The following is a 20106-nucleotide window of genomic DNA, read 5'->3' as shown; positions in this document are numbered from 1 at the left end:
AAGTATGTCAACTGTCTTAATAATGTTGCTTCCTCCCTGCTAAAACAAGATCAGCACAGCACATGTCTTCTATTATTTGGGCTGATTGCAGGTGTTGCCACCACTCACCATATGCTCAGAGGCACATTACCAAATTCTTCCAAGCTACACAGCAAGTAGATTGGACTGTGAAAGACCAACCCAAATGGTGTTTGCATTTTAACCAATTTGTAGGGCAGTCCAATATCTCAGAGAGGAGGTCAGGTCTCCTGCTCCCCTGGTACATTCACTACAGCTGCCCAATTTCCCTGCTTTTTAAAGTTTGATAGAAATATCTGTGGGCTATAGGTACATTCTTAAACCACAAGGTTTTTTGCCTATTAGTGAATTTCCCTGCTTTTTAATCCGGGAGGTAAGAAATGGGATCCTGTGCAAGTTTGCTGAGAATGGATTGATCATTTGCATGCTTATTGAGTTCAGTAGGATTTACTCCCCTGCAATCATGCTTAGGATACGTGAAACTGACCACAGGGAATGGGGAAGGGAGCAGGAATGGAAAGGCAGAGGGGAGGACTGGGATGGGAGCAGGCAGGAGGGGGAGGGGAGGACAGATGTGATCATTTGCATGTTTATTGAGTTCAGTGGGATCTACTCTTGTGCAATCATGCTTAGGATAGGTAAAACTGACCGGGGGGGGGAGGGAAGGAGGGCTGGAGTGGGCAGGGGAGGAGGAAGAAGGAAGAGGGGAGGAGGAAGGGAGAGGAAAGGGGAAAGAGGGGAAAGTCAGGTCTGATCATTTGCATGAATATTAAGTTCAATCGGATTTACTCCTATGCAATCATGATTAGGATAGGTAAAACTGACCAAGGGGGAAGGGGAGAGGGAGGGAACATATCGGAGGGGGCAAAGGAAGGGGGAGGAGAGGGCAGGTTTGATCGTTTGCATGCTTATAGCCGAAGCTCTGCTCACGGCAGGAGTTCGATTCCAACGGGAGGAAGTTGAATCTCCAGTAAAAGGGGTCGAGGTCCACTCAGCCTTTCATCCATGCATGGTCAGTAAAATGAGCACCCGGCATATGCTGGGGGGTAAAGAAAGGCCGGGGAAGGAACTGGCAATCCCACCCCATATATATGGTCTGCCTAGTAAACGTCACAAGACGTCACCCTAAGAGTCGGAAAGGACTTGCACTGTAAGTGCGGGGACACCTTTACCTTTTTTTAGAGTTCAATGGTATTTACTTCCGTGCAATCATGCTTAAGATAGGTAAAACTGACCATGGGGAGGAGGAAGGGGAGGGGGAAGGAGGAGATTGGAAGGGGGGAGGAGGGAGGGGCAAAAGAAGGGGGAGGGAAGGGGCAAGAGGGAGGGGATAGGAGAAGGGAGGGTGGGTTTGGCCATTTGCATACTTTTTGAGTTCAATGGGATTTATTTCTGTGCAATCATGTTTGAAAATGGAAATGGATTGCCTTCAAGTCAACCAGACTTATGGCAACCCTTTGAATAGGGTTTTCATGGTAAATGGTATTCAGATGTGGTTTTACCATTGCCTTCCTCTGAGGCTGAGAGGCAGTCACTGGCCCTAGGTCACCCAGTGAGCTTCACGGCTGTGTGGAGATTCAAACCCTGGTCTCCCAGGTCGTAGTCCAACGCTGACCTGGGGGAGGAGATTGGGTGGGTGGGCACTGGGCAGAAAGGAAAACATTGTGAACAGTATCATTGCTTTTCACCATTTCCCCCACCTTTTTATTCTACAAAAGGCACATGTAGCCTCCCTAGGGTTGCCAGGTTCAGGGCCTGAGACTGATCCTGTATCTTTAGGAGAAGAGGAAGTCAGCCAAGTGCAGGTGTTCTTGCAGCACTGTCATGGGAAAAACCACAAGGTGGGATTCTCCCTTCCCCCCCTGCACAGCTTTTAAAGATACAGAAGACCTCTTGGAGGCTGGGCCTGGCAACCATGAGTAAAGCCCTGCGAACGCTCTTCTTCAAAAGGTGTTAGAGGGCGAGAAAAATGATACTTGGCACAGTATCTTAGCTAGAGTACACAGCTGAATGAGAATAGGATGCTGCCTTATACTGAATCACGTTGGTCCACCTAACTCAGTCCTGTCTACACTGACTGCCCTTCCTGGAGATGCTGGGGGTTGAACCTGGGACCTTCTGCATGTAAGGGAAATGCTCTACCACTGACCTATTGCCCCTTCCACTGTAATTAAGTCTTCTTTTATTTAGTGGCCAACAGCATGTCCATATCAAATATTCATACTGATTTTCAATTATCTTTTTATTGCTTCATGTCTTAGGTTGTATTAAATTTTACATTGAGCTGAAGCCAGAGCTTGGAAAAGGTACTTTTCTGAACCACAACTCCCATCAGCCCCAGCCAGCATGGCCACTGGGTTGGGATGATGGGCGTTGTAGTTCAAAAAAAGTAACTTTTCCAAGCTAAGATAAATCCAGTGAATATGGAACCTTCCCTCTGGCTCCCCAACACAATACCCTTTTAAGAACATAAGGACATAAGAAGAGCCTGCTGGATCAGGCCAGTGGCCCATCTAGTCCAGCATCCTGTTCTCACAGTGGCCAACCAGGTGCCTGGGGGAAGCCCGCAAGCAGGACCCGAGTGCAAGAACACTCTCACCTCCTGAGGCTTCCGGCAACTGGTTTTCAGAAGCATGCTGCCTCTGACTAGGGTGGCAGAGCACAGCCATCACGGCTAGTAGCCATTGATAGCCCTGTCCTCCATGAATTTGTCTAATCTTCTTTTAAAGCCGTCCAAGCTGGTGGCCGTTACTGCATCTTGTGGGAGCAAATTCCATAGTTTAACTATGCACTGAGTAAAGAAGTACTTTCTTTTGTCTGTCCTGAATCTTCCAACATTCAGCTTCTTTGAATGTCCACGAGTTCTAGTATTATGAGAGAGGGAGAAGAACTTTTCTCTATCCACTTTCTCAATGCCATGCATAATTTTATACACTTCTATCATGTCTCCTCTGACCCGCCTTTTCTCTAAACTAAAAAGCCCCAAATGCTGCAACCTTTCCTCGTAAGGGAGTCGCTCCATCCCCTTGATCATTCTGGTTGCCCTCTTCTGAACCTTTTCCAACTCTATAATATCCTTTTTGAGATGAGGCGACCAGAACTGTACACAGTATTCCAAATGTGGCCGCACCATAGATTTATACAATGGCATTATTTCCTGCACATTGACTGATTCCTCTCCCCTCCTTCCCTTCACCCACCCCTAAAATGCAGTTCTGAATTGGTACATGCCGTGTCAGGATGAAAGATGTCCTATCACACAACTGTCATCAAACAGCTTCCTTTTGCCTTGCGGCACGTGATGTGATCCCAGGGCCCTTTCAGGGGACACTCTGGTCCAGAGCAGTTAAAAGTATCAAAATTGCTATCATCTTCGTGGCTGGGAGTTCAGCGTAAAAAATGACCGGATACATACAAGTTGATTTTCTATGATTTCAGACCTGGCGCTTCCAGCAATATGGACCGTTGGGGACAACCTGAGGTGCTCCAATAGTATCCTATAAATAAATTATAAATACAAAATACAATATAAGAAACGAAACTATAAAAATACGATTAAAAACCACACCACATCTAGCACAATGCATTGCAACTGCCAGAAAATAACATTAAGAAGCCCACCAAAACCTTCTGCAATTTTCAAACGATCCGTGGGGGGAAAGTTTCGGAAGCTCTGACTTACAGCTCGGAAGCTAAACTGTAAACTAAATCCCCATTTTGGAAAAGTGGCTAAAAGAAAATTCCCAGTAAGGTATAGTTCCACACAACAGAGGTCTAGCTATAGGGAGCCCCCGATGACGAAGCATCTCTGCCCTAGTGACAAAGTGTCAAGGTGAGTTAAGCGGCTCAGCGAGTTTGCCAGCATGCATACTCTCCTCTTCCTCCTGTTGACCTAAAGAAATCCCAAAGCCCCCAAGTAAGTAATTTTTGATTTGCCCCAATGGGCGAGAAGGTGGTGACCAAACAGGACCCGAGAGGCTCAAATCTGTTCAATGTTATTTATTTTAACTATATCAGCAAAAGACTAGTGAATGCATTTCAAGCATAACAACATCAAAGAGAAATCAACAGTACATCATGCATGAATGAATTTTGGGGAAGGGAACAGTATATGCATATAGGGATTACATGGAAAAACAGAATATGAATACGTAAACTTGACTATTCAACTTAATTCTACACAGAAGAATATGCAAGATTAAAATTAACTACAATTTAACCATTGCTGAATCCTACATCGGCCTATCTAAACTCCATCGGCCCTTTAAAACGTACTCAATTAAAGCTTCCTACATAATCCCAGCTGTCCTAACTACATGGACTTTTAAGAGAAGAACACAACTATCAATGCAGAGTGAAATTCCAGAAATCAGGCCCCTGTGGTCTTCCATGCATGTTACAAGAGATCAGTCTGGTGTCCAGGAAAATTCAAACAGAACATTAGCCGAGATGAACAAAAATGTTTCAAAATAAAATAGTCTAAACGTTACTCAGGAATTAAATCATCAGAGGTGTACAAAAAAACCTAAATTACTGTAAAATTAGAAGCAAAGCTTCTTAAAATCTCAAAACAAAGCCTTCTCTTATGTATAAGTTGCAACACAAAAAGGTATCATGAAAAAAAACCTGTCTGTGTGAAAAAGAAATGAAGCAAAGTCCAGAGAGGAAAGTTGCTGACAAATCCAACAGTCACACTCGGCTTCAGAAAAGGAAAGTTCCCAAAAATAAAGGAATGGCAAAAAGGATATTGAAAGTCAAAAGGTCTGGAGTTATACTGCAGGCCAAGAAAGGTTATCAGCAGGTCCAAGAGGATGCAAGGGTGGTGCTTGCTATGATGATGTTTACCCTCCTTTCACCAGCAGGTCCCAGGGGGTGGGGTGGGGTTTATAACAGTTTAAAATTCAATATTAAATACAGTTGAAATAAATTACAAGCATATGAACTGGGTGGGTCCTGAAAACACACATCTTAGGTATCAAAGGCCAGGGAAAAGAGTCAAAAGAAGGTATTAGTGGCAAGAAAGCATCCTTCAGTAAATGGAATTCTTGCCTAAATGCAGAGAACAAAAAGGAACACAAAGTTTGGCAAGAATCAAAAGTGTGTCAAAGAAGGATAAGGAAATTGCAGAGAAGCTGAATGAATTCTTTTCATCTGTCTTCACAGTAGAGGATATAGGGCAGATCCCTGTGCCTGAACTAACCTTTGCAAGAAGGGAGTCTAAGGATCTGAGGCAAACAAGGATGAAGTGAGATGAAGTTCTAGTCTTAATTGACAAAATAGAAACCGACAAATCCCTGGGCCTATGTGGCAAGCCACTGAGAGTTCTCAAAGGAGATTGCAGATCTTCTAACAAAAATGTGTAACTTGTCCCTGAGTTCAGCCACTGTACTTGAGGAATGGAAAGTGACCAAAGTAAAAGGATCCACGAGGATCCTGGAAATTACAGATTGGTTAGCTTAATGTCTGTTCCAGGAAAACTGGCAGAAAGTATTGTTAGATAAGCATATAGAAGAACAAACCTTGCTGAAGCAGAACCAGCATGGTTTCTGCATGGAACCTATTCTTATTACTTTCTTACTAACCTATCAGGGTTCTTTGAGTCAAGCATATTAACAGAGGTGATCCAGTTGACCTTGTATAGTTAAGACTTTTAAACAATTTCGATAAGGTACCTCACCAAAGACTCCTCAGTAAGCTTAGCTGTCATGGAATAAGAGGAGAGATTCTCTTGTGGATCAGGAACTGGCTAGGAAACAGAAAGGAGAGAACAGCAATAGAAAGTGAAGCCCACCAAGAATCTGTACTGGGACTTGTGCTTTTTAACTTGGTCAAAGATGATCTAGGATTAGAATGAGGAACATAGGAAGATGCCTTATATCAAGTCAGAGCATTGGTCCATTTAGTGCTGGAAGTGTGGCCAAGTTTGCTGATGTTACTAAATTGTTCAGGGTGGCTAAAACATAAAGGGATTGTGAAGAGCTCCAAAAGGACCTCTCCAAACTGAGTGAACAGGCGGTCAAATGGCAAATGCAATTTAATGTGAGCAAGTGTATAGTGATGCATTTTGGGGCAAAAAAATCTTAAATTCCCATATACGCTCATGGGGTCTGAACTGGCGGTGACTGACCAGAAACGAGACCTTGGGATCATACTGGATAACTTGATGATTATGTCGACCCAATGTGTGGCAGCTGTGAAGAAGGCAAACTGCGTGCTAGAGATCACTAGGAGATGAAATTAAAATAATTTGTAAAATATTAGAGCATAAAAAGTTCATCTTCAGCTAAAAAAAGAAAATCAGCATTCAGGATGTTTCAAGCTGCTGAGCTGAAATATAAAATATACATAAGATGACTAAGAAAACATAAAAAGATACAATGGAATGAGAATCGTTTCCCCCAAGAATTATAATGGTAAACTTAAAGAACCAAAAAGCCTGAAGTGTAAAAACCACACGTAAGAGGACTAAGGAAACCTCAAAATACATTCCTAATAATAATAATAATAATAATAATATTTAATTTGTTTGTCGCCTATCTGGCAATTAGCCACTCTAGGCGACGTACATTAAAAAAGATAAAATACAATAATATCAGATGCAATCATATTAATAACAATAGATAGAAATACTGGACAGTCATCGATACATAATAAAAGCAATTATATTAACAACATACGATAGATGACAGACTCATGACGATTTACCCATCCCAAGGACCTCGAAGGTCGAATTGTTCATTTTTCCACCAACGGTGATCATCATTAAACTTAAAAGCCCAGACTGCGAGTTTTGATTACTAGCTGAGACATACCGGCTTGTGAAGTAACTTGTACAGTCAAACAGCTTGCAAAGTAGAAGACTAAGAAAACGTCTTTAGATATTCAGTGTAAATGGCCGCAACACACATTTTTTAAACAAAGAGATCCTCAAACTATCGCCTTGTTTTGCTTTAGGAGCACCAGGTGCTCAAACATGTCATCAGTCAGAGAATGTCTTTTGACAGCCATTTCATTCCCGCCTGTGCTGAAGAGACGCTCCACAGCTGCACTTGAAGGCAGACCCGTGTTGTACTGAAGGAAGCTTTTCAAAACGCGTGGGAAGGCATGCAGCGATGACAGCTCCCTGTTTGGAAACTCCAGGTACCTTGAGACTTCCTCTTCTGCGGAGTCCTCTGCTGACTTTTTGCTCTGAGACTGTATGCTGAAAAAGTCATCGTCGCAGTCGTTTGCACGTTCCTTGTCTGAAGCGCTTTCACCCTGCTTAGCAACTACTTCGTGAATGTGATCTCTCAGACAATTTTCCATGTCATACCTGCTGAGATCTGTATTGCACAGATCCAGCCAGTCCAGCTTGAACCGAGGGTGTAAGGATGCTGCCACCAAAAGCTGGCGCTTCTCCCAAATTGGCCCAAACCTTTTTCTGATTGCTCCTCGTACAATCTTCACCAGAGGGCGGCAGTAGGTGTAATTTACAGACTTCTTCTCCAACACCTGCAGTTTATGGTCTAGAGCATGCAGAGTTGGCAGCAAATAACCCATATACATGCCATTTTCCTTTTGAAGGATATCGATGGACTGGGCAACTGGCCCCAAGATCTCACAATACTCCTGGACGACGTGGACCTCGGGAGTTGTGAACCTCTGCAAGGAGCAGAAGTCCATGATGGAATCTATTTTCTGTGGCGCAGTGGACAACAGATCCCTTAGTTGCTTCAGGGCACCATAGATAGAATTCCATCTCGTTTTATTTGGAACCCTGAGAAAGTCACCACACTGGTCCCTTATGTACGCTGCAGCAATTACTGACTGGTTTTGCTTGGACCATAGTTTATAACATTTCCCTAATAAGGAGCAAAAGTGTTTTCTGAAACCCCCCAAAGAGTTCAGAGCTCTCACAATATCCTCAGTTGCCACCAAGTGCAGCGTGTGACTTGCACACCTTTCGTATGGACGTAAACGTACTTCTGTTTCTTCGTCTTGGTCTTCACCTGCATCCAGAATGTTATAGACATCCACAAATTCCACCTTCACATCCTGCTGGTCATCATCATCTTCCTCAGAGTGCTCTGCGACATCCACCGCCTCCCTGTCGTTGTAGAGAACTCTGAAGGTTTTTTTAAAGTTAGAGCCGTTGTCTGTGGTGGTACATACCACTTTGTCGTGGATTTTGTACTCCACATGAACATTGTGCAGCGTTGTAGCCAGGAGATCATAGGTGGGGGGTCCTTTCAGACGTCTGCAAGCCAGCACACAGAACTCGCGAGTCAGACTATCTGGGTTGATCCAGTGGGCTGTGACCCCGAGGTAACTGTTTTTCCCATGTGTCCAGCAATCCACACTGGTGGCCACATGAGCCACTCGAGTCAGTTTCATTGCAACCTCTTCTCTCATTTGGTAAGCCTTTTTTTCCAGTCTGTCTCTCAGAGTCTTCGAACTCATAACGGACAGGTCCTTGCTGAGGCCAAGACGAGCAAACTCAACGAACGATGGCTTGTCCACAAGCTCAGGGGGCATTGCCTCCTCCACGATGAAATCAAGGAGTTTCTTATCCAGGATTTTCTGGGTGACAGGCTCTCTGCCAGATCCCCACCTCTCTAGGGTCACCTGCATCTTGGGAGGCCTTGTTCCACTAGTGTCTTCTGCTTCAGAGAAGTCATGCCTCTTTGTATGTTTCCTTTTTGCAGCCTCGAGAGCTCTGAGCTGCTCTGGGTGCTGCTTCTGGAAAGAGAAAACAGCCTCACTTTAGAGCCTTATACAAAGAAAATTCTCTGAGATCAGCTGACCCACAAAAGCAAGGCTTTGCCTTAATAAAACTTATCAGGGACCCTCCAGGCAAGTGCTTTATTGTGGGTGTAGCTCTTGATACAACAATACTGCATCAGCAATCGATACCACATTATTGCTGTCCACAAGGGCCACAGCGCAACAAAAATGGGATGAAAATAAACCAGAACGTTTGTGGTGCTAAAAGGTACAGGATTTCAGCTGGAAGTTACAGGACATGAAATGATTCGACATGAAGCAGTTATTAACAATATTAATAACATCAGCCATCACCATAAAAGAGGAAGTCTACCAAGAGTGAGACTTTGGACCCTGTCTGTCTTGGACTTCGGCTGCCTTGGTCCCCGGCCTCGCCTCTAGGATTCCCTGCTCTTGTAGGACTATGACTAAAGCCTGACTCAGGATTAAGAGCTAGGCCCTGACTCAGCAGTTTTGGTGACCCACTCCAGCGGTTTTCTACGTGTTTATACTGGCCTGCTAGTAGTGTGTTTGTTCAAGAACAAGGCTTTTGTCTGTCTTATAGCGGTAGGATGTGTCTTCACTACAAGAGGGGAGGGAGGGGGATACAGGGGGCTACCATTAGTGTTGTAGAGGGCAGAGGGAGATACGGAGTAGGGAGGCAGTTATGTTATCAGGGGAGAGGGGTATGCAACAGAGTGCTGGTTGCCCCCAAACTGTCTCCCCGTTTAAATAGCCTGAATAGCCGTGGTGACATTCCCTCCGGGCTGAAATTGCTGCTTGTGAATGCCAGGTCGGTGAATGGTAAAACAACGGCCATTCAGGACTTGATCCTGGATGAGCATGCCGACCTGGCTTGTATTACTGAGACCTGGTTGGATGAAGCTGGGGGGGTTAATCTCTCTCAACTTTGCCCACCAGGTTTCTCTGTGCAGCAGCAGGCAAGACCTGGGGGGCGGGGAGGTGGAGTCGCAGTGGTCTATCGGGATACTATCTCCCTGACCAGGTGCCCTGCCCCACAGTATCCAGGGTTCGAGTGTGTGTATCTGAAGTTGAGTGGTCGGGACAGAATAGGGACTCTGTTGGTGTACCGCCCACCCCGCTGCTCCATAGTCTCCCTTCCTGAGCTAGCCGGGCTGGTCTCGGGGCTGATGTTGGAGTCCCCTCGGCTTGTGGTGCTGGGGGACTTCAACATCCATGCCGAGGCCGCCCTGTCGGGAGTGGCTCAGGACTTCATGGCCTCCATGACAACCATGGGTCTGTCCCAGTAGTATCTGGCCCCACTCATGTTGCTGGCCACACCCTGGACCTTGTTTTCTGTGTGGAGGGGGATGATGGTGATCTTGGTGTGGAGGAACTTTCTGTAGTTCCTTTGTCATGGACAGACCACTACCTGGTGGGGTTTAGACTCACTGGGACTCGGAACCTCTGCAGGGGTGGGGGACCGATTAGGATGGTCCGCCCCAGGAGGCTGATGGATCTGGATGGTTTCCTGATGGCTCTTGGGGATTTTCCTGCCACCTCAGCAGACGATTCTGTCGAAGCTCTGGTTGACCTCTGGAATGGGGAAATGGCCAGGGCGGTGGACATGATCACTCCTGAGCGTCCCCTCTCATGAAGTGGAGCCAAACCAGCCCCTTGGTTTACCAAGGAGCTGGCGGTGATGAAACGAATGAGACGGAGACTAGAGCGACGTTGGCGGAAGACTAGGAGCGAGTCTGACTGAACACGGGCTAGAGCCTCCTTGAAGGCCTACTCTGTGGCAGTGCAGGCAGCAAAGAAATCATCTTTTTCTGCCACCATTGCATCTGTGGGGAGCCGTCCAGTGGAGCTGTTTCGAGTGGTCAGGGGTCTTTTACATTCTGGCCCCCGAGAAGGTAATATAGATCACTCAACAGCCCGCTGTCAAGAGTTTGCACAGCACTTTGCAGATAAAGTCGCTCAGATTCGTTCCAACTTAGACGCTATAATTGATACAGTCTCAGGGGATGTAACTTTGGCTCCTGTCTGTCCAATAATGATGGATTCTTTTCAATTTGTACAGCCTGAGGATGTGGACAAGATCCTTGGAGAGGTGAGAGCCACCACATGTCTGCTAGACCCTTGCCCTTCCTGGCTTATAAAAAGTGCCAGAGAGGGACTGGCTGAGTGGGTGGGGGGAGTGGTTAATGCCTCCTTACACCAAGGCAGAGTTTCAGTGTGCCTAAAGGAGGCAGTTGTAAGGCCTTTGTTAAAAAAGCCCTCCCTGGACCCCTCCATAATGGATAATTACCGGCCAGTGTCCAATATTCCATTTTTGGGTAAGGTAACAGAGTGTGTGGTGGCCTCCCAGCTCCAGGGATTCTTGGATGAAACAGATTATCTGGATCCATTTCAATCTGGTTTCAGGCCTGGTTATGGGACAGAGACGGCTTTGGTCGCCTTGGTGGACGACCTACGCAGAGAACTGGACAGGGGGAGTGTGCCCCTGTTGGTTCTGCTGGACCTCTCAGCGGCTTTTGATACCATCGACCATGGTATTCTTCTGGGCCGCCTTGCTGGGATGGGACTTGGGGGCACTGTTTTGCAGGGGCTCCATTCCTTCCTGGAGGGACGAACCCAGAAAGTGGTGCTGGGGGATTCCTGTTCGAGCCGTTGGCCATTGGCCTGTGGGGTCCCTCAGGGCTCAGTTTTATCCCCTATGCTATTTAACATCTACATGAAACCGCTGGGAGAGGTTGTCCGGGGGTTTGGGGTTCGGTGCCATCAGTATGCTGAAGACACCCAACTCTATGTCTCCTTTCCACCTAATTCCAAGGAAGCTGACTCGGTTCTAAACCGGTGTCTGGCGTCAGTGGTGGACTGGATGAGGGTGAACAAATTGAAGCTTAATCCAGACAAGACAGAGGTGCTCTTGGTCAGTCGTAAGGCGAATCAGGGAATAGGGATACAGCCTGTGCTGGATGGGGTTACACTCCCTCTGAAGACACAGGTTCGCAGTTTGGGTGTGCTCCTGGACTCAGCGTTAAATTTGGAGTCCCAGGTTTCTGCAGTGGCCAGGAGTGCTTTTGCACAATTAAGATTAGTGCGCCAACTGCGCCCGTTCCTTGAGCTGTCTGATCTGGCCACGGTGACACATGCCTTAGTTACATCCCGCTTAGATTACTGTAACACGCTCTACGTGGGGCTGCCTCTGAAGACTGCTCGGAAACTTCAGTTGGTGCAACGTGCTGCAGCCAGAATGTTAACTGGGGCTGGTTACAGGGACATAAGAACATAAGAAGAGCCTGCTGGATCAGGCCAGTGGCCCATCTAGTCCAGCATCCTGTTCTCACAGTGGCCAACCAGGTGCCTGGGGGACCGTACTACCCCCTTGTTAAAATGCTCCACTGGTTGCCAGTCTGTTTCCGGACACAATTCAAAGTGCTGGTGGTGACCTACAAAGCCCTATACGGCTTAGGTCCAGGCTATTTATCAGACCGTATCTCCCTGTATGAGCCTGCCCAGGCCCTGAGATCCTCAGGAGAGGCCCTTCTCTCAATACCCACATCTTCTCAAGTACGACTAGTGGGGACGCGTGAGAGGGCCTTCTCGGTGGCTGCCCCTAGGCTTGGGAATTCCCTTCCTAGGGAGGTAAGAATGACCCCCTCCTTGCAGTCCTTCCGCCGACAAGCAAAGACCTTCCTATTCCAACAAGCCTTCGGAATGGAAGGCTAAGGATAGGGCGTGAAGGGTGCTGCATTGCTAATGTCTATTATATCATTTTTAAACTAGTCTGAATTCTTTTAGCTGTATGTATGGTTTTAATATTGGAAATGGTTTAATCTTATTTTAATGTAGACTTTGTATGTTTTTAATTATATGTATTTTTTATCTGGAAGCCGCCATGAGTTCCAGTTTTGGAAAAAGGGCGGGGTATAAATAAAGATCATCATCATCATCATCACCACCCCAGAATGCACACAGGCATAAACAGTATTGAAAGTGGGACTGCGTGTGGCCACCCAATTATTTTATTTATTTATTATACTTATTTGTCACTTACTCTCAATAGTTTTGTCTCGGAGCAACTTACAACTTAAAAAAAACACCCAATCTATAATTTAAAATATGTTAAAGATAAAAGAACATGGTTAACTAAAAGTGCCCATCTTGCAACAACATAAAAAAGGACCCACCCTGACCCACCCAACTAAAAGATCGACACCTGTTAGCAAAATGCCTGGGTGAATATTATCATGAGCACATCAGCATGAATGAGCATTAAAACTGATGTCTGGAGGTGTCCCCCAAGCCTTCAAAGAGCTCTCTCTGCCGGCTTCACTCTAAAGCACACCAAAAGCGTGAGTGCTGCTAACCTGCAAATGTCTTTTCAGGTTGGATGTGGAGGTTGTTGCCGCGCTCACCGTCTTCACTTTGGGTAAGCAGAATTTGCACTGCACCGTCACGTTCTTGCCCCTCTGCGACACGAAAGAAAAGGCTCGCTCAAAGCCAAGCCACGGCAATGGTTTGGCAGAGGTCGATGGTCTCCCTAGCACATCCTGGGCAGCACCCTCCTCCCCGACAACCACGCAGTCGTTATTCTGGCGTTTCTGTGCCTCTGTAAGATAGAACAAGAGGAACGTCTGTAAGAAGCACTTTCCTCCACCAAGGTGCTGGTTTTAACCTGTAAAGCCTTACATGGCTTAGGACCACAATACCTGATGGCAAGTTTCTCCCGACACGAACCCACCCATACACTACACTCAACATCCAAAGCCCTCCTCCGGATGCCTACTCCGGGGGAAGCTCGGAGGACAGCAACAAGGGAGAGGGCCTTCTCAGTGGTGGCCCCCAAATTATGGAATGATCTCCCTGATGAGGTGAGCCTGGCGCCAACACTGTTATCTTTTCAGTGCCAGGTTAAGACTTTCCACTTCTCCCAAGCATTTTAGCATGTGTTTTTAAATTGTTTTTAAAAAATGTGTTTTTAAATTTGTATATTTGTTTTTAATGTTTTAATTGTTGTAAACCGCCCAGAGAGCTTCGGCTATGGGGCGGTACACAAATGTAATAAAATAAATAAATAAATAAATAAATATGGACATCACTTCCTCTGATCCTATGATTATTTGAGGGAGGCGGAGCCTTCGGGTGGGATTTCTGGTGGTGATGGCTGCGCTTTACTGAGCTCCTTCACCCCACTGAGCCCATCCAACACCATCCAGACCTCAGTACATGAGGCTGATCAAAAGCAGGGCTGGGCTACACTTTCCGTGGCAAACCCCTACATACCTTCAACAGTGGAGGCAGACGCTGCCCGAAGCAGAGAGGGGCAGGCCCTGGGAAAAATGATCTAAGCAGATCCCCAACCCTCAAAAGGGATCAGTCCCCCAGAGAGGAAGGAGAGAGAAAATGAATCCCCGCCACCCACCAACTCAAACAGACCAGCTTTATCTCCATCGCGAAACACCCAGGATGCAACGCAAACTTCTCTGCCTCTGAGAGAAGTCTGCTGAGAGGACGAGAAACGGTGCGCCTGGCTGAGGCCAGCAAAGCCAGACTCACATTTACCCCTTTCAGGTCGGCAGCCAGGCCCTGCGGAAAGGGGTCAGAGGAACAAGGAAGGATTGGCTCCCACGCCCAAGAGCGCAGAGGAACAAGCCGCATGCCCCTCCAACCTGCTGGACCTGACACACAGCGCAGCCCTGCTCCTAGATCAGTGTCCCTGGATCAGCGAGGCCGGACCAAAGCCCCCAACTTGCAGAGCTTGGAGAAGTTACTTTTTTGAACTACAACTCCCATCAGCCCAATCCAGTGGCCATGCTGGCTGGGGCTGATGGGAGTTGTAGTTTAAAAAAGTAACTTCTCCAAGCTCTGGCAACCACCCTGTCAGCTTCCCCCCTCCCTGCCACGAAAACCAGTTCATTGCAAGCACCGCTGGAACCCAGGTTGCCTTCTGAAGATGCGAAGTCGCTCTGAATTGTCAAGGGAGTTCCTAAGACTTCTTTTGTAAACTGCCCAGAGCTTTGGCTATGGGGCGGTATATAGATGTAATAAATAAATGAATGAATAAGACTTAATGTGAAGCCAGGCGTCTACGGCTGCGTTCACACCATCCCTTTAACGCACCTTCCCCAAGAATCCTGGGAACTGTAGTTTGTTAAGGGTGACGGGAACGGTACCTCTGTGAGGGGTAAACTATAGTTCCCTGGATCCTTTTTTTGGAGGGTAGGGGGGGTGGGCTTTAAGCATATAGCGTGTGTGAAAGGAATTCTGATTTTATCCCCTTAGGAACCCATCTTTGAAGTATGTTTAATTTGCTGAAGTTAAAATATAACATTTGCAGTGAAAATTATAAAAGAGAAGCATGTTTGCATAGATGTTCTCCTCAACGCAGGCTTGAAGAGATTGTGGTTAGCATGTTTCCGGAGCTATTCCCGAAGCAACATCGTGTAAAAGAGGAACTATCACAAGAATGATTCTTAGGAGAAATCACATATGCTGGTTTTACATTGTGTGAAGTGTTGATCATTACTCTTTTTGAGATGTTTCTGGATGTCTTGTTACGTACCTTAAATGTGTCAAAACAAGGTTAGAAGGGCATAAAAACCCTTCCTCTTTCTTGCGGATGAACAAAAACAGTCCTTAGACATATAGGCCAGGTACCCGCCCCCAGGGGAGGATACCCGGGCAGGGATTGGCCCAAGGGGGTCATAAGGTACAATGAATCATTATAAAAAGCAAAGTTTTCCTGTTGATTGGCAGAGTGAAGTTCGAGAGAGCTTCCTCTCCCATTATGCATAATGGTATTTTTTGTTATTGATCAATAAACCTCTGTCCTTTGGAGCAGAATCTTTGGTCTGGAAAGGTTTCCCTTCCACACGTGTACGCAGCCTATGTCACTGGCAATGCTTGGATTTACTCTAATAAGCACAGATGTCGTACCATATTTATTTATTTATTAAATTTATATCCCGCCCTTCCTCCCAGAAGGAGCCCCACTAAAAGCACTCTGAAACCTCTTAAAAACAAAAGACTTTAAAACATAGCAAAACAAAGCATCTTAAAAACTTCTTTAAAAATCAACTTTTAAAGCGTCTTAAAAAGCAATTTCAGCACCATAGTTTTGTTCATATAAACTCTCCCAAGAAACTCTTAAATCCGGTACCTGCCCATCTCTTCTCTTCCTCGGAGCCACACCTAAATGGATCCTCTTCTTTCAGCCACGACATCAAGGCCAGTTTGGCAGTTTCTTTCAAGGAAGCAGACAGGTCATTTCATTCGGGGTACACAACATTCAGGCATTCCATGCCACCCAGTGCCATGGCCCCCTCCCAAAAGCCAACGGCGGGAAAGGCAAAGTCTGACTGACAGGACAGGCTCATGTGGGCCCAGCAGGGTTCTCCTGGCACTTAGAAACAGGCTCTCGCTGTGCATGAAGCTCAACTCAGTGGCGCTTCTCAGAGGATAGAAGGGAAACCTCAGCCTGAAGGCTCTCTCCTCTCTTTACAAAAAGAGCCCCACTGGATCACAACAAAAGTCTATCTAGTTCAGCATTTCATAGGAAGCCCAAAAGCAAGACCTAAAAGGGCTTTTGTGCCTCTGGTGCTGCTCTTTCCCTAATTCCAGAGACTAGTAGCCAGAACTGGCACTAGTGGTCGGCCAGGTCGGGCCCTGGCTGAGGGCCCAAAACCAGAGAGGGGCCCGCCATCCAGAACCCAATCCTGCTGCACTGCCACTCAACGGACACATGGGGGGGTATGGGAAGGCATGCAGTGTAGGCGTTCTTGAAGGAGCAATTTGGTTCCCATGCACAGTGGCTGCAGTGCATGTAATTACCGAACATACACTCTATCTTTGCAAGGTTCAGACATGGATGAATTCGACACCCTACGCGCAGTTTGTGTGTGTTTAAAGTAGAGAAGCAGACCAAACAGCCAAGAGTGAGACTGGAAATTCAATTATTTCTCAAGTGTTTGTGTGCTGTGTGTAAGATGAAGGATCCCAGGCATTGAGACTATTCATATAATCCGCCTATCAGCATGGTAAGCCATCATGAATCTTTGGGAGTTGAGGAAAAAGTAAATTTCCTCCTGGAAATTTCCCAAAATTCAAAATCTTACATTTTTTCCCCTTGGACAACAGGGCATTGCCACATCAGTGAAGATTTGTTTTATTTTAAAGGTGCGGGGCAACAAGGGAGGAGGAATGTGGTTTGGGGAGGGAAACGTGGGGACAAGGCACCCCAGAAACCTGGAGCCGGACCTAACAGTACCAGTTGAGAGCTTTGGACTAATCCACTTGGGAACCCTTTGGAGGTGTCCACCAGTAGAACTCACAGCTTGATGGGTCAGTCCACTCTGGACGATATTACACAGGAATGAAGAAAACCCTTCAATTCACAGACCAAAAAAGACCCCGCAACAGAGCCAAGCACCTACCTGCTGATGTCTCCTTCTCTCTGGGGTCGTGGACAAAGGGATCGTCTTCTTCTTCCCAACAGGAACTAAGGTCTGATTCTTCCAAGGAAACAGACAAGACTCGTTACTTTAGACCGCAAAATATCCAGCTGTTCCAAATGAAGCTGTTCCTATGAGCTGAAAGCTAAGAAGAGGAATAATTTTGAACGTACAAATCCTACATCGCATGGATAAGAGAGGGCTGTGTGGTCCCAGCAGGGACAAGCTGCCACTTGTGAATGTGCGTTCACTGAATGTGAAGCTCAGTTTGAAATGCCTGTTGGGGATGACCCTGCGGGACTTAGCAGAGCTTGTTGTTTTCATTTGGGCCATATCATATCATCAGACAGAAAGTAAAAATTCACCCGAGAGGCAGTCCTCCTCCTCCAGAAACGAGCCACAGATGCACTTCAACAATTCTGGAGGAAATTTTATTCCATGGAAATTAAGAATCAAACCCCTGCCATGTATTTGTGCAGCCAGAAATGCTCCCAGTGACCCTATAATGTTACTGGTTCCAGAATGCATATGCAAATAGGGTAAAGCACATGCGTGGTGGTGGGAATGGCTTTTTGCCACATCTTGGATTTCTAAAAGAGACATAATTTTACATTTCACATTAATGCTCCCATCCTAATCAAACTTCTTGAATGAGCGCCCTATTCATTTTTTTTTATAATTTTTTTTTTATTCAAATTTTTCAAAAGGCAAACAAAACAAAGTCAAACAACAAAAACATAACAATACAACAAAAGAAAAAAATAGTTGACTTCCGATTTGAGCGCCCTATTCATTTTGAAGGCATACGCATGCTTTGAATTTCAGCCTTATTTTAACTCCCAGTTTGTGGTTCAGTTATGCTATTTCTATTAAAAGGGTTCCAACAATGGGTTCAGAGTTAGAAAATTGTGGTGGTGGTGGGGAACCTTCCCCTCCATCTCCCTCTAGCACTGGCTATCCAGATAATGATCCAAACTGCCACGTGATGAAGCTTAAAAGGGAAACCTTATCAGCCAAGAACGACGAAAAGATCTTCCTCAACGCAAAAGCATAACAGCGTGTGGAATACTGCAAAATTCTGGCAGAAATGCCAGACCCTGCTAGGGATTTTCTGACCCTCTCTATTCCAATCCTTGCATGCAGGATCCAGGGAGGTAGAGCCCTGCTCACAGCCTGATGGAAGCATACCAGTACCCACCTTGATTCGGTTTCCTCTTCCAGCCTCCAAGGTGAAAAAAATCCTTTCCTTTGGGCAGAGGAAGGAAGAGAGATGGCCAGCGGGTGCTCCCAGATTGCCAGGGAGCATCTCTTCCCATTAGGGGCTTGGAGCACAAGGCCCAGAATCCCAGATGGGAAACCGGTTCTCTTGAAGCCCCAGCAGGTAACTGTCACTCCACGTCTTTCAGATGGGCCACTGGCCTGATCCAGCAGGCTCTTCTTATGTTCTTATGTTCTTCTTCTTCTTCTTCTTCTTATTATTATTATTATCATCATCTCAGGCAGGGCAAGGCCTTTCCCAACACTGGCTCCCTGATCCTTGTTTTAATCTGGAGCTGTCAGGGACCCCGTGTAGAACCTTCTGCATGCTACAGCAGGTGTTGTTTCCTGAGGTGCAGCCCTTCCCCAAACATGGCCCACAGACACACTTCCATAACTACGTCCCTACAGACCAGGAACAAGTGGGGCAAATACTAAACTTGTGCCTCCAGCATCTATCAGTCAGGGGAAAACAACGTCTCCTTACCTAGAGAGTCCACCGTCTCATAATTCTCTGCCATGACTTCCCTGGGCAGAGCCCATTCCTTCTCCGTGAAATGCTCAACCACTTCCCCAAACGTCAGCAGGCCCTAGAAGAAAATGATATGATTTCTTGAAAAAAGGAACCATCTCCTAATTTGAAAGGAGAGGCGGAAACTTCTGTGGCTAGGAGTGCCTTTTACCAGCTTTGGCTGGTAAGACAGCTGCAGCTGTTTCTGGACCGAGATAGCCCAACCACTGTTGTCCATGCACTGGTGACCTCCAGGCTGGATTACTGCAATGCACTCTATGTGGGGCTGCCCTTGAGGTTGGTCTGGAAGCTGCAGCTGGCGCAAAATGCGGCAGTGAGACTGGTCACTGGGGCAGGGTATCGCCAACATGTCACCCTGCTGCTGAAAGAATTGCACTGGCTGCCTATTAGCTAACAGGCCAAGTTCAAGGTTCTAGTTTTGGTGTACAAAGCGCTATACAGTTTGGGACCTGACAGATTGTCTAGGCCATGCAGGGAATGCAAGTTTAGGAATGCTCTCCCCCCCCCCCGCTTTCCTCCCTTCCCATTTTTGTACCTTGAATTCTTCTCTCTCCAGCTCCTTCCCTGGGAGAAAAAAAAACTCATGAGGAGACCCCTTCCACCCTACTCCCCGTCCTCACCATAGGGAGAGGGAAAGGCACGAAGCCCACTTCTCTTCCGGTTCCCTTTCGCACGTGAGTGTGGGTTTTAGACAGAGGTGGGAGGAGGGGCTCCACTACCGCCAAAGCTCTATGGTGCCGTCCCCCCCGTTCTTGTTTCTTTGCATTGGCCGTGTCCGAAAGGTGTTGGCGCAGTTTCAGAGGGGCCACGCACGGGACACAGAAAGGCGCTTTGCAGGCGCGGAGAGGGAAAGAGTCACGTCCAGTGAACTGGCTGCTCTGCTTCCAAGAGAGGAGGAAGATTTTTAAAAGGGGGGCACGCTGGGGAGACATCACAGTGAATCCACCTCCATCCCTGGGGAAAATCCGTCTCGTGTGATATCTTGGCTGGGGGGGGCAGGCTGATGTGTGGACAGCTGGAGGAGGGACCCTTTCAGGTCGCCTGGATCCGAAAAATGCCTGCTCAGCTTCCACTCCTTCCAGGCAAAGGAAATGGGGAGGGGGTTTGGAAGTGATCTGGCTTTTCTTAGGGGCCTTC

The 20106-nt window shown here is 46.7% G+C and overlaps 1 protein-coding gene across 1 annotated transcript; it reads right to left on the bottom strand.

The window, feature by feature from the left end:
- Positions 1 to 4037: 4037 nt before the first annotated feature.
- LOC133381837 (uncharacterized) lies at positions 4038 to 19528 on the bottom strand. The gene is made up of 6 exons (XM_061621357.1): positions 19505 to 19528; positions 18925 to 19027; positions 17163 to 17240; positions 15890 to 15973; positions 13098 to 13339; positions 4038 to 8736 (listed from the first exon to the last, which is right to left on the bottom strand). The coding sequence occupies exons 2-6, from the start codon at positions 18956 to 18958 to the stop codon at positions 6946 to 6948; spliced, it is 2229 nt and encodes a 742-aa protein (XP_061477341.1). The 5' UTR covers positions 18959 to 19027; positions 19505 to 19528; the 3' UTR covers positions 4038 to 6945.
- Positions 19529 to 20106: the final 578 nt, after the last annotated feature.

This window comes from Rhineura floridana, chromosome 3 (genome assembly GCF_030035675.1).
Source record: "Rhineura floridana isolate rRhiFlo1 chromosome 3, rRhiFlo1.hap2, whole genome shotgun sequence".
Lineage (NCBI taxonomy): Eukaryota > Metazoa > Chordata > Lepidosauria > Squamata > Rhineuridae > Rhineura > Rhineura floridana.
Note: the sequence above shows the minus strand (reverse complement) of the source record. Positions and strands in the feature narration are given on the sequence as shown.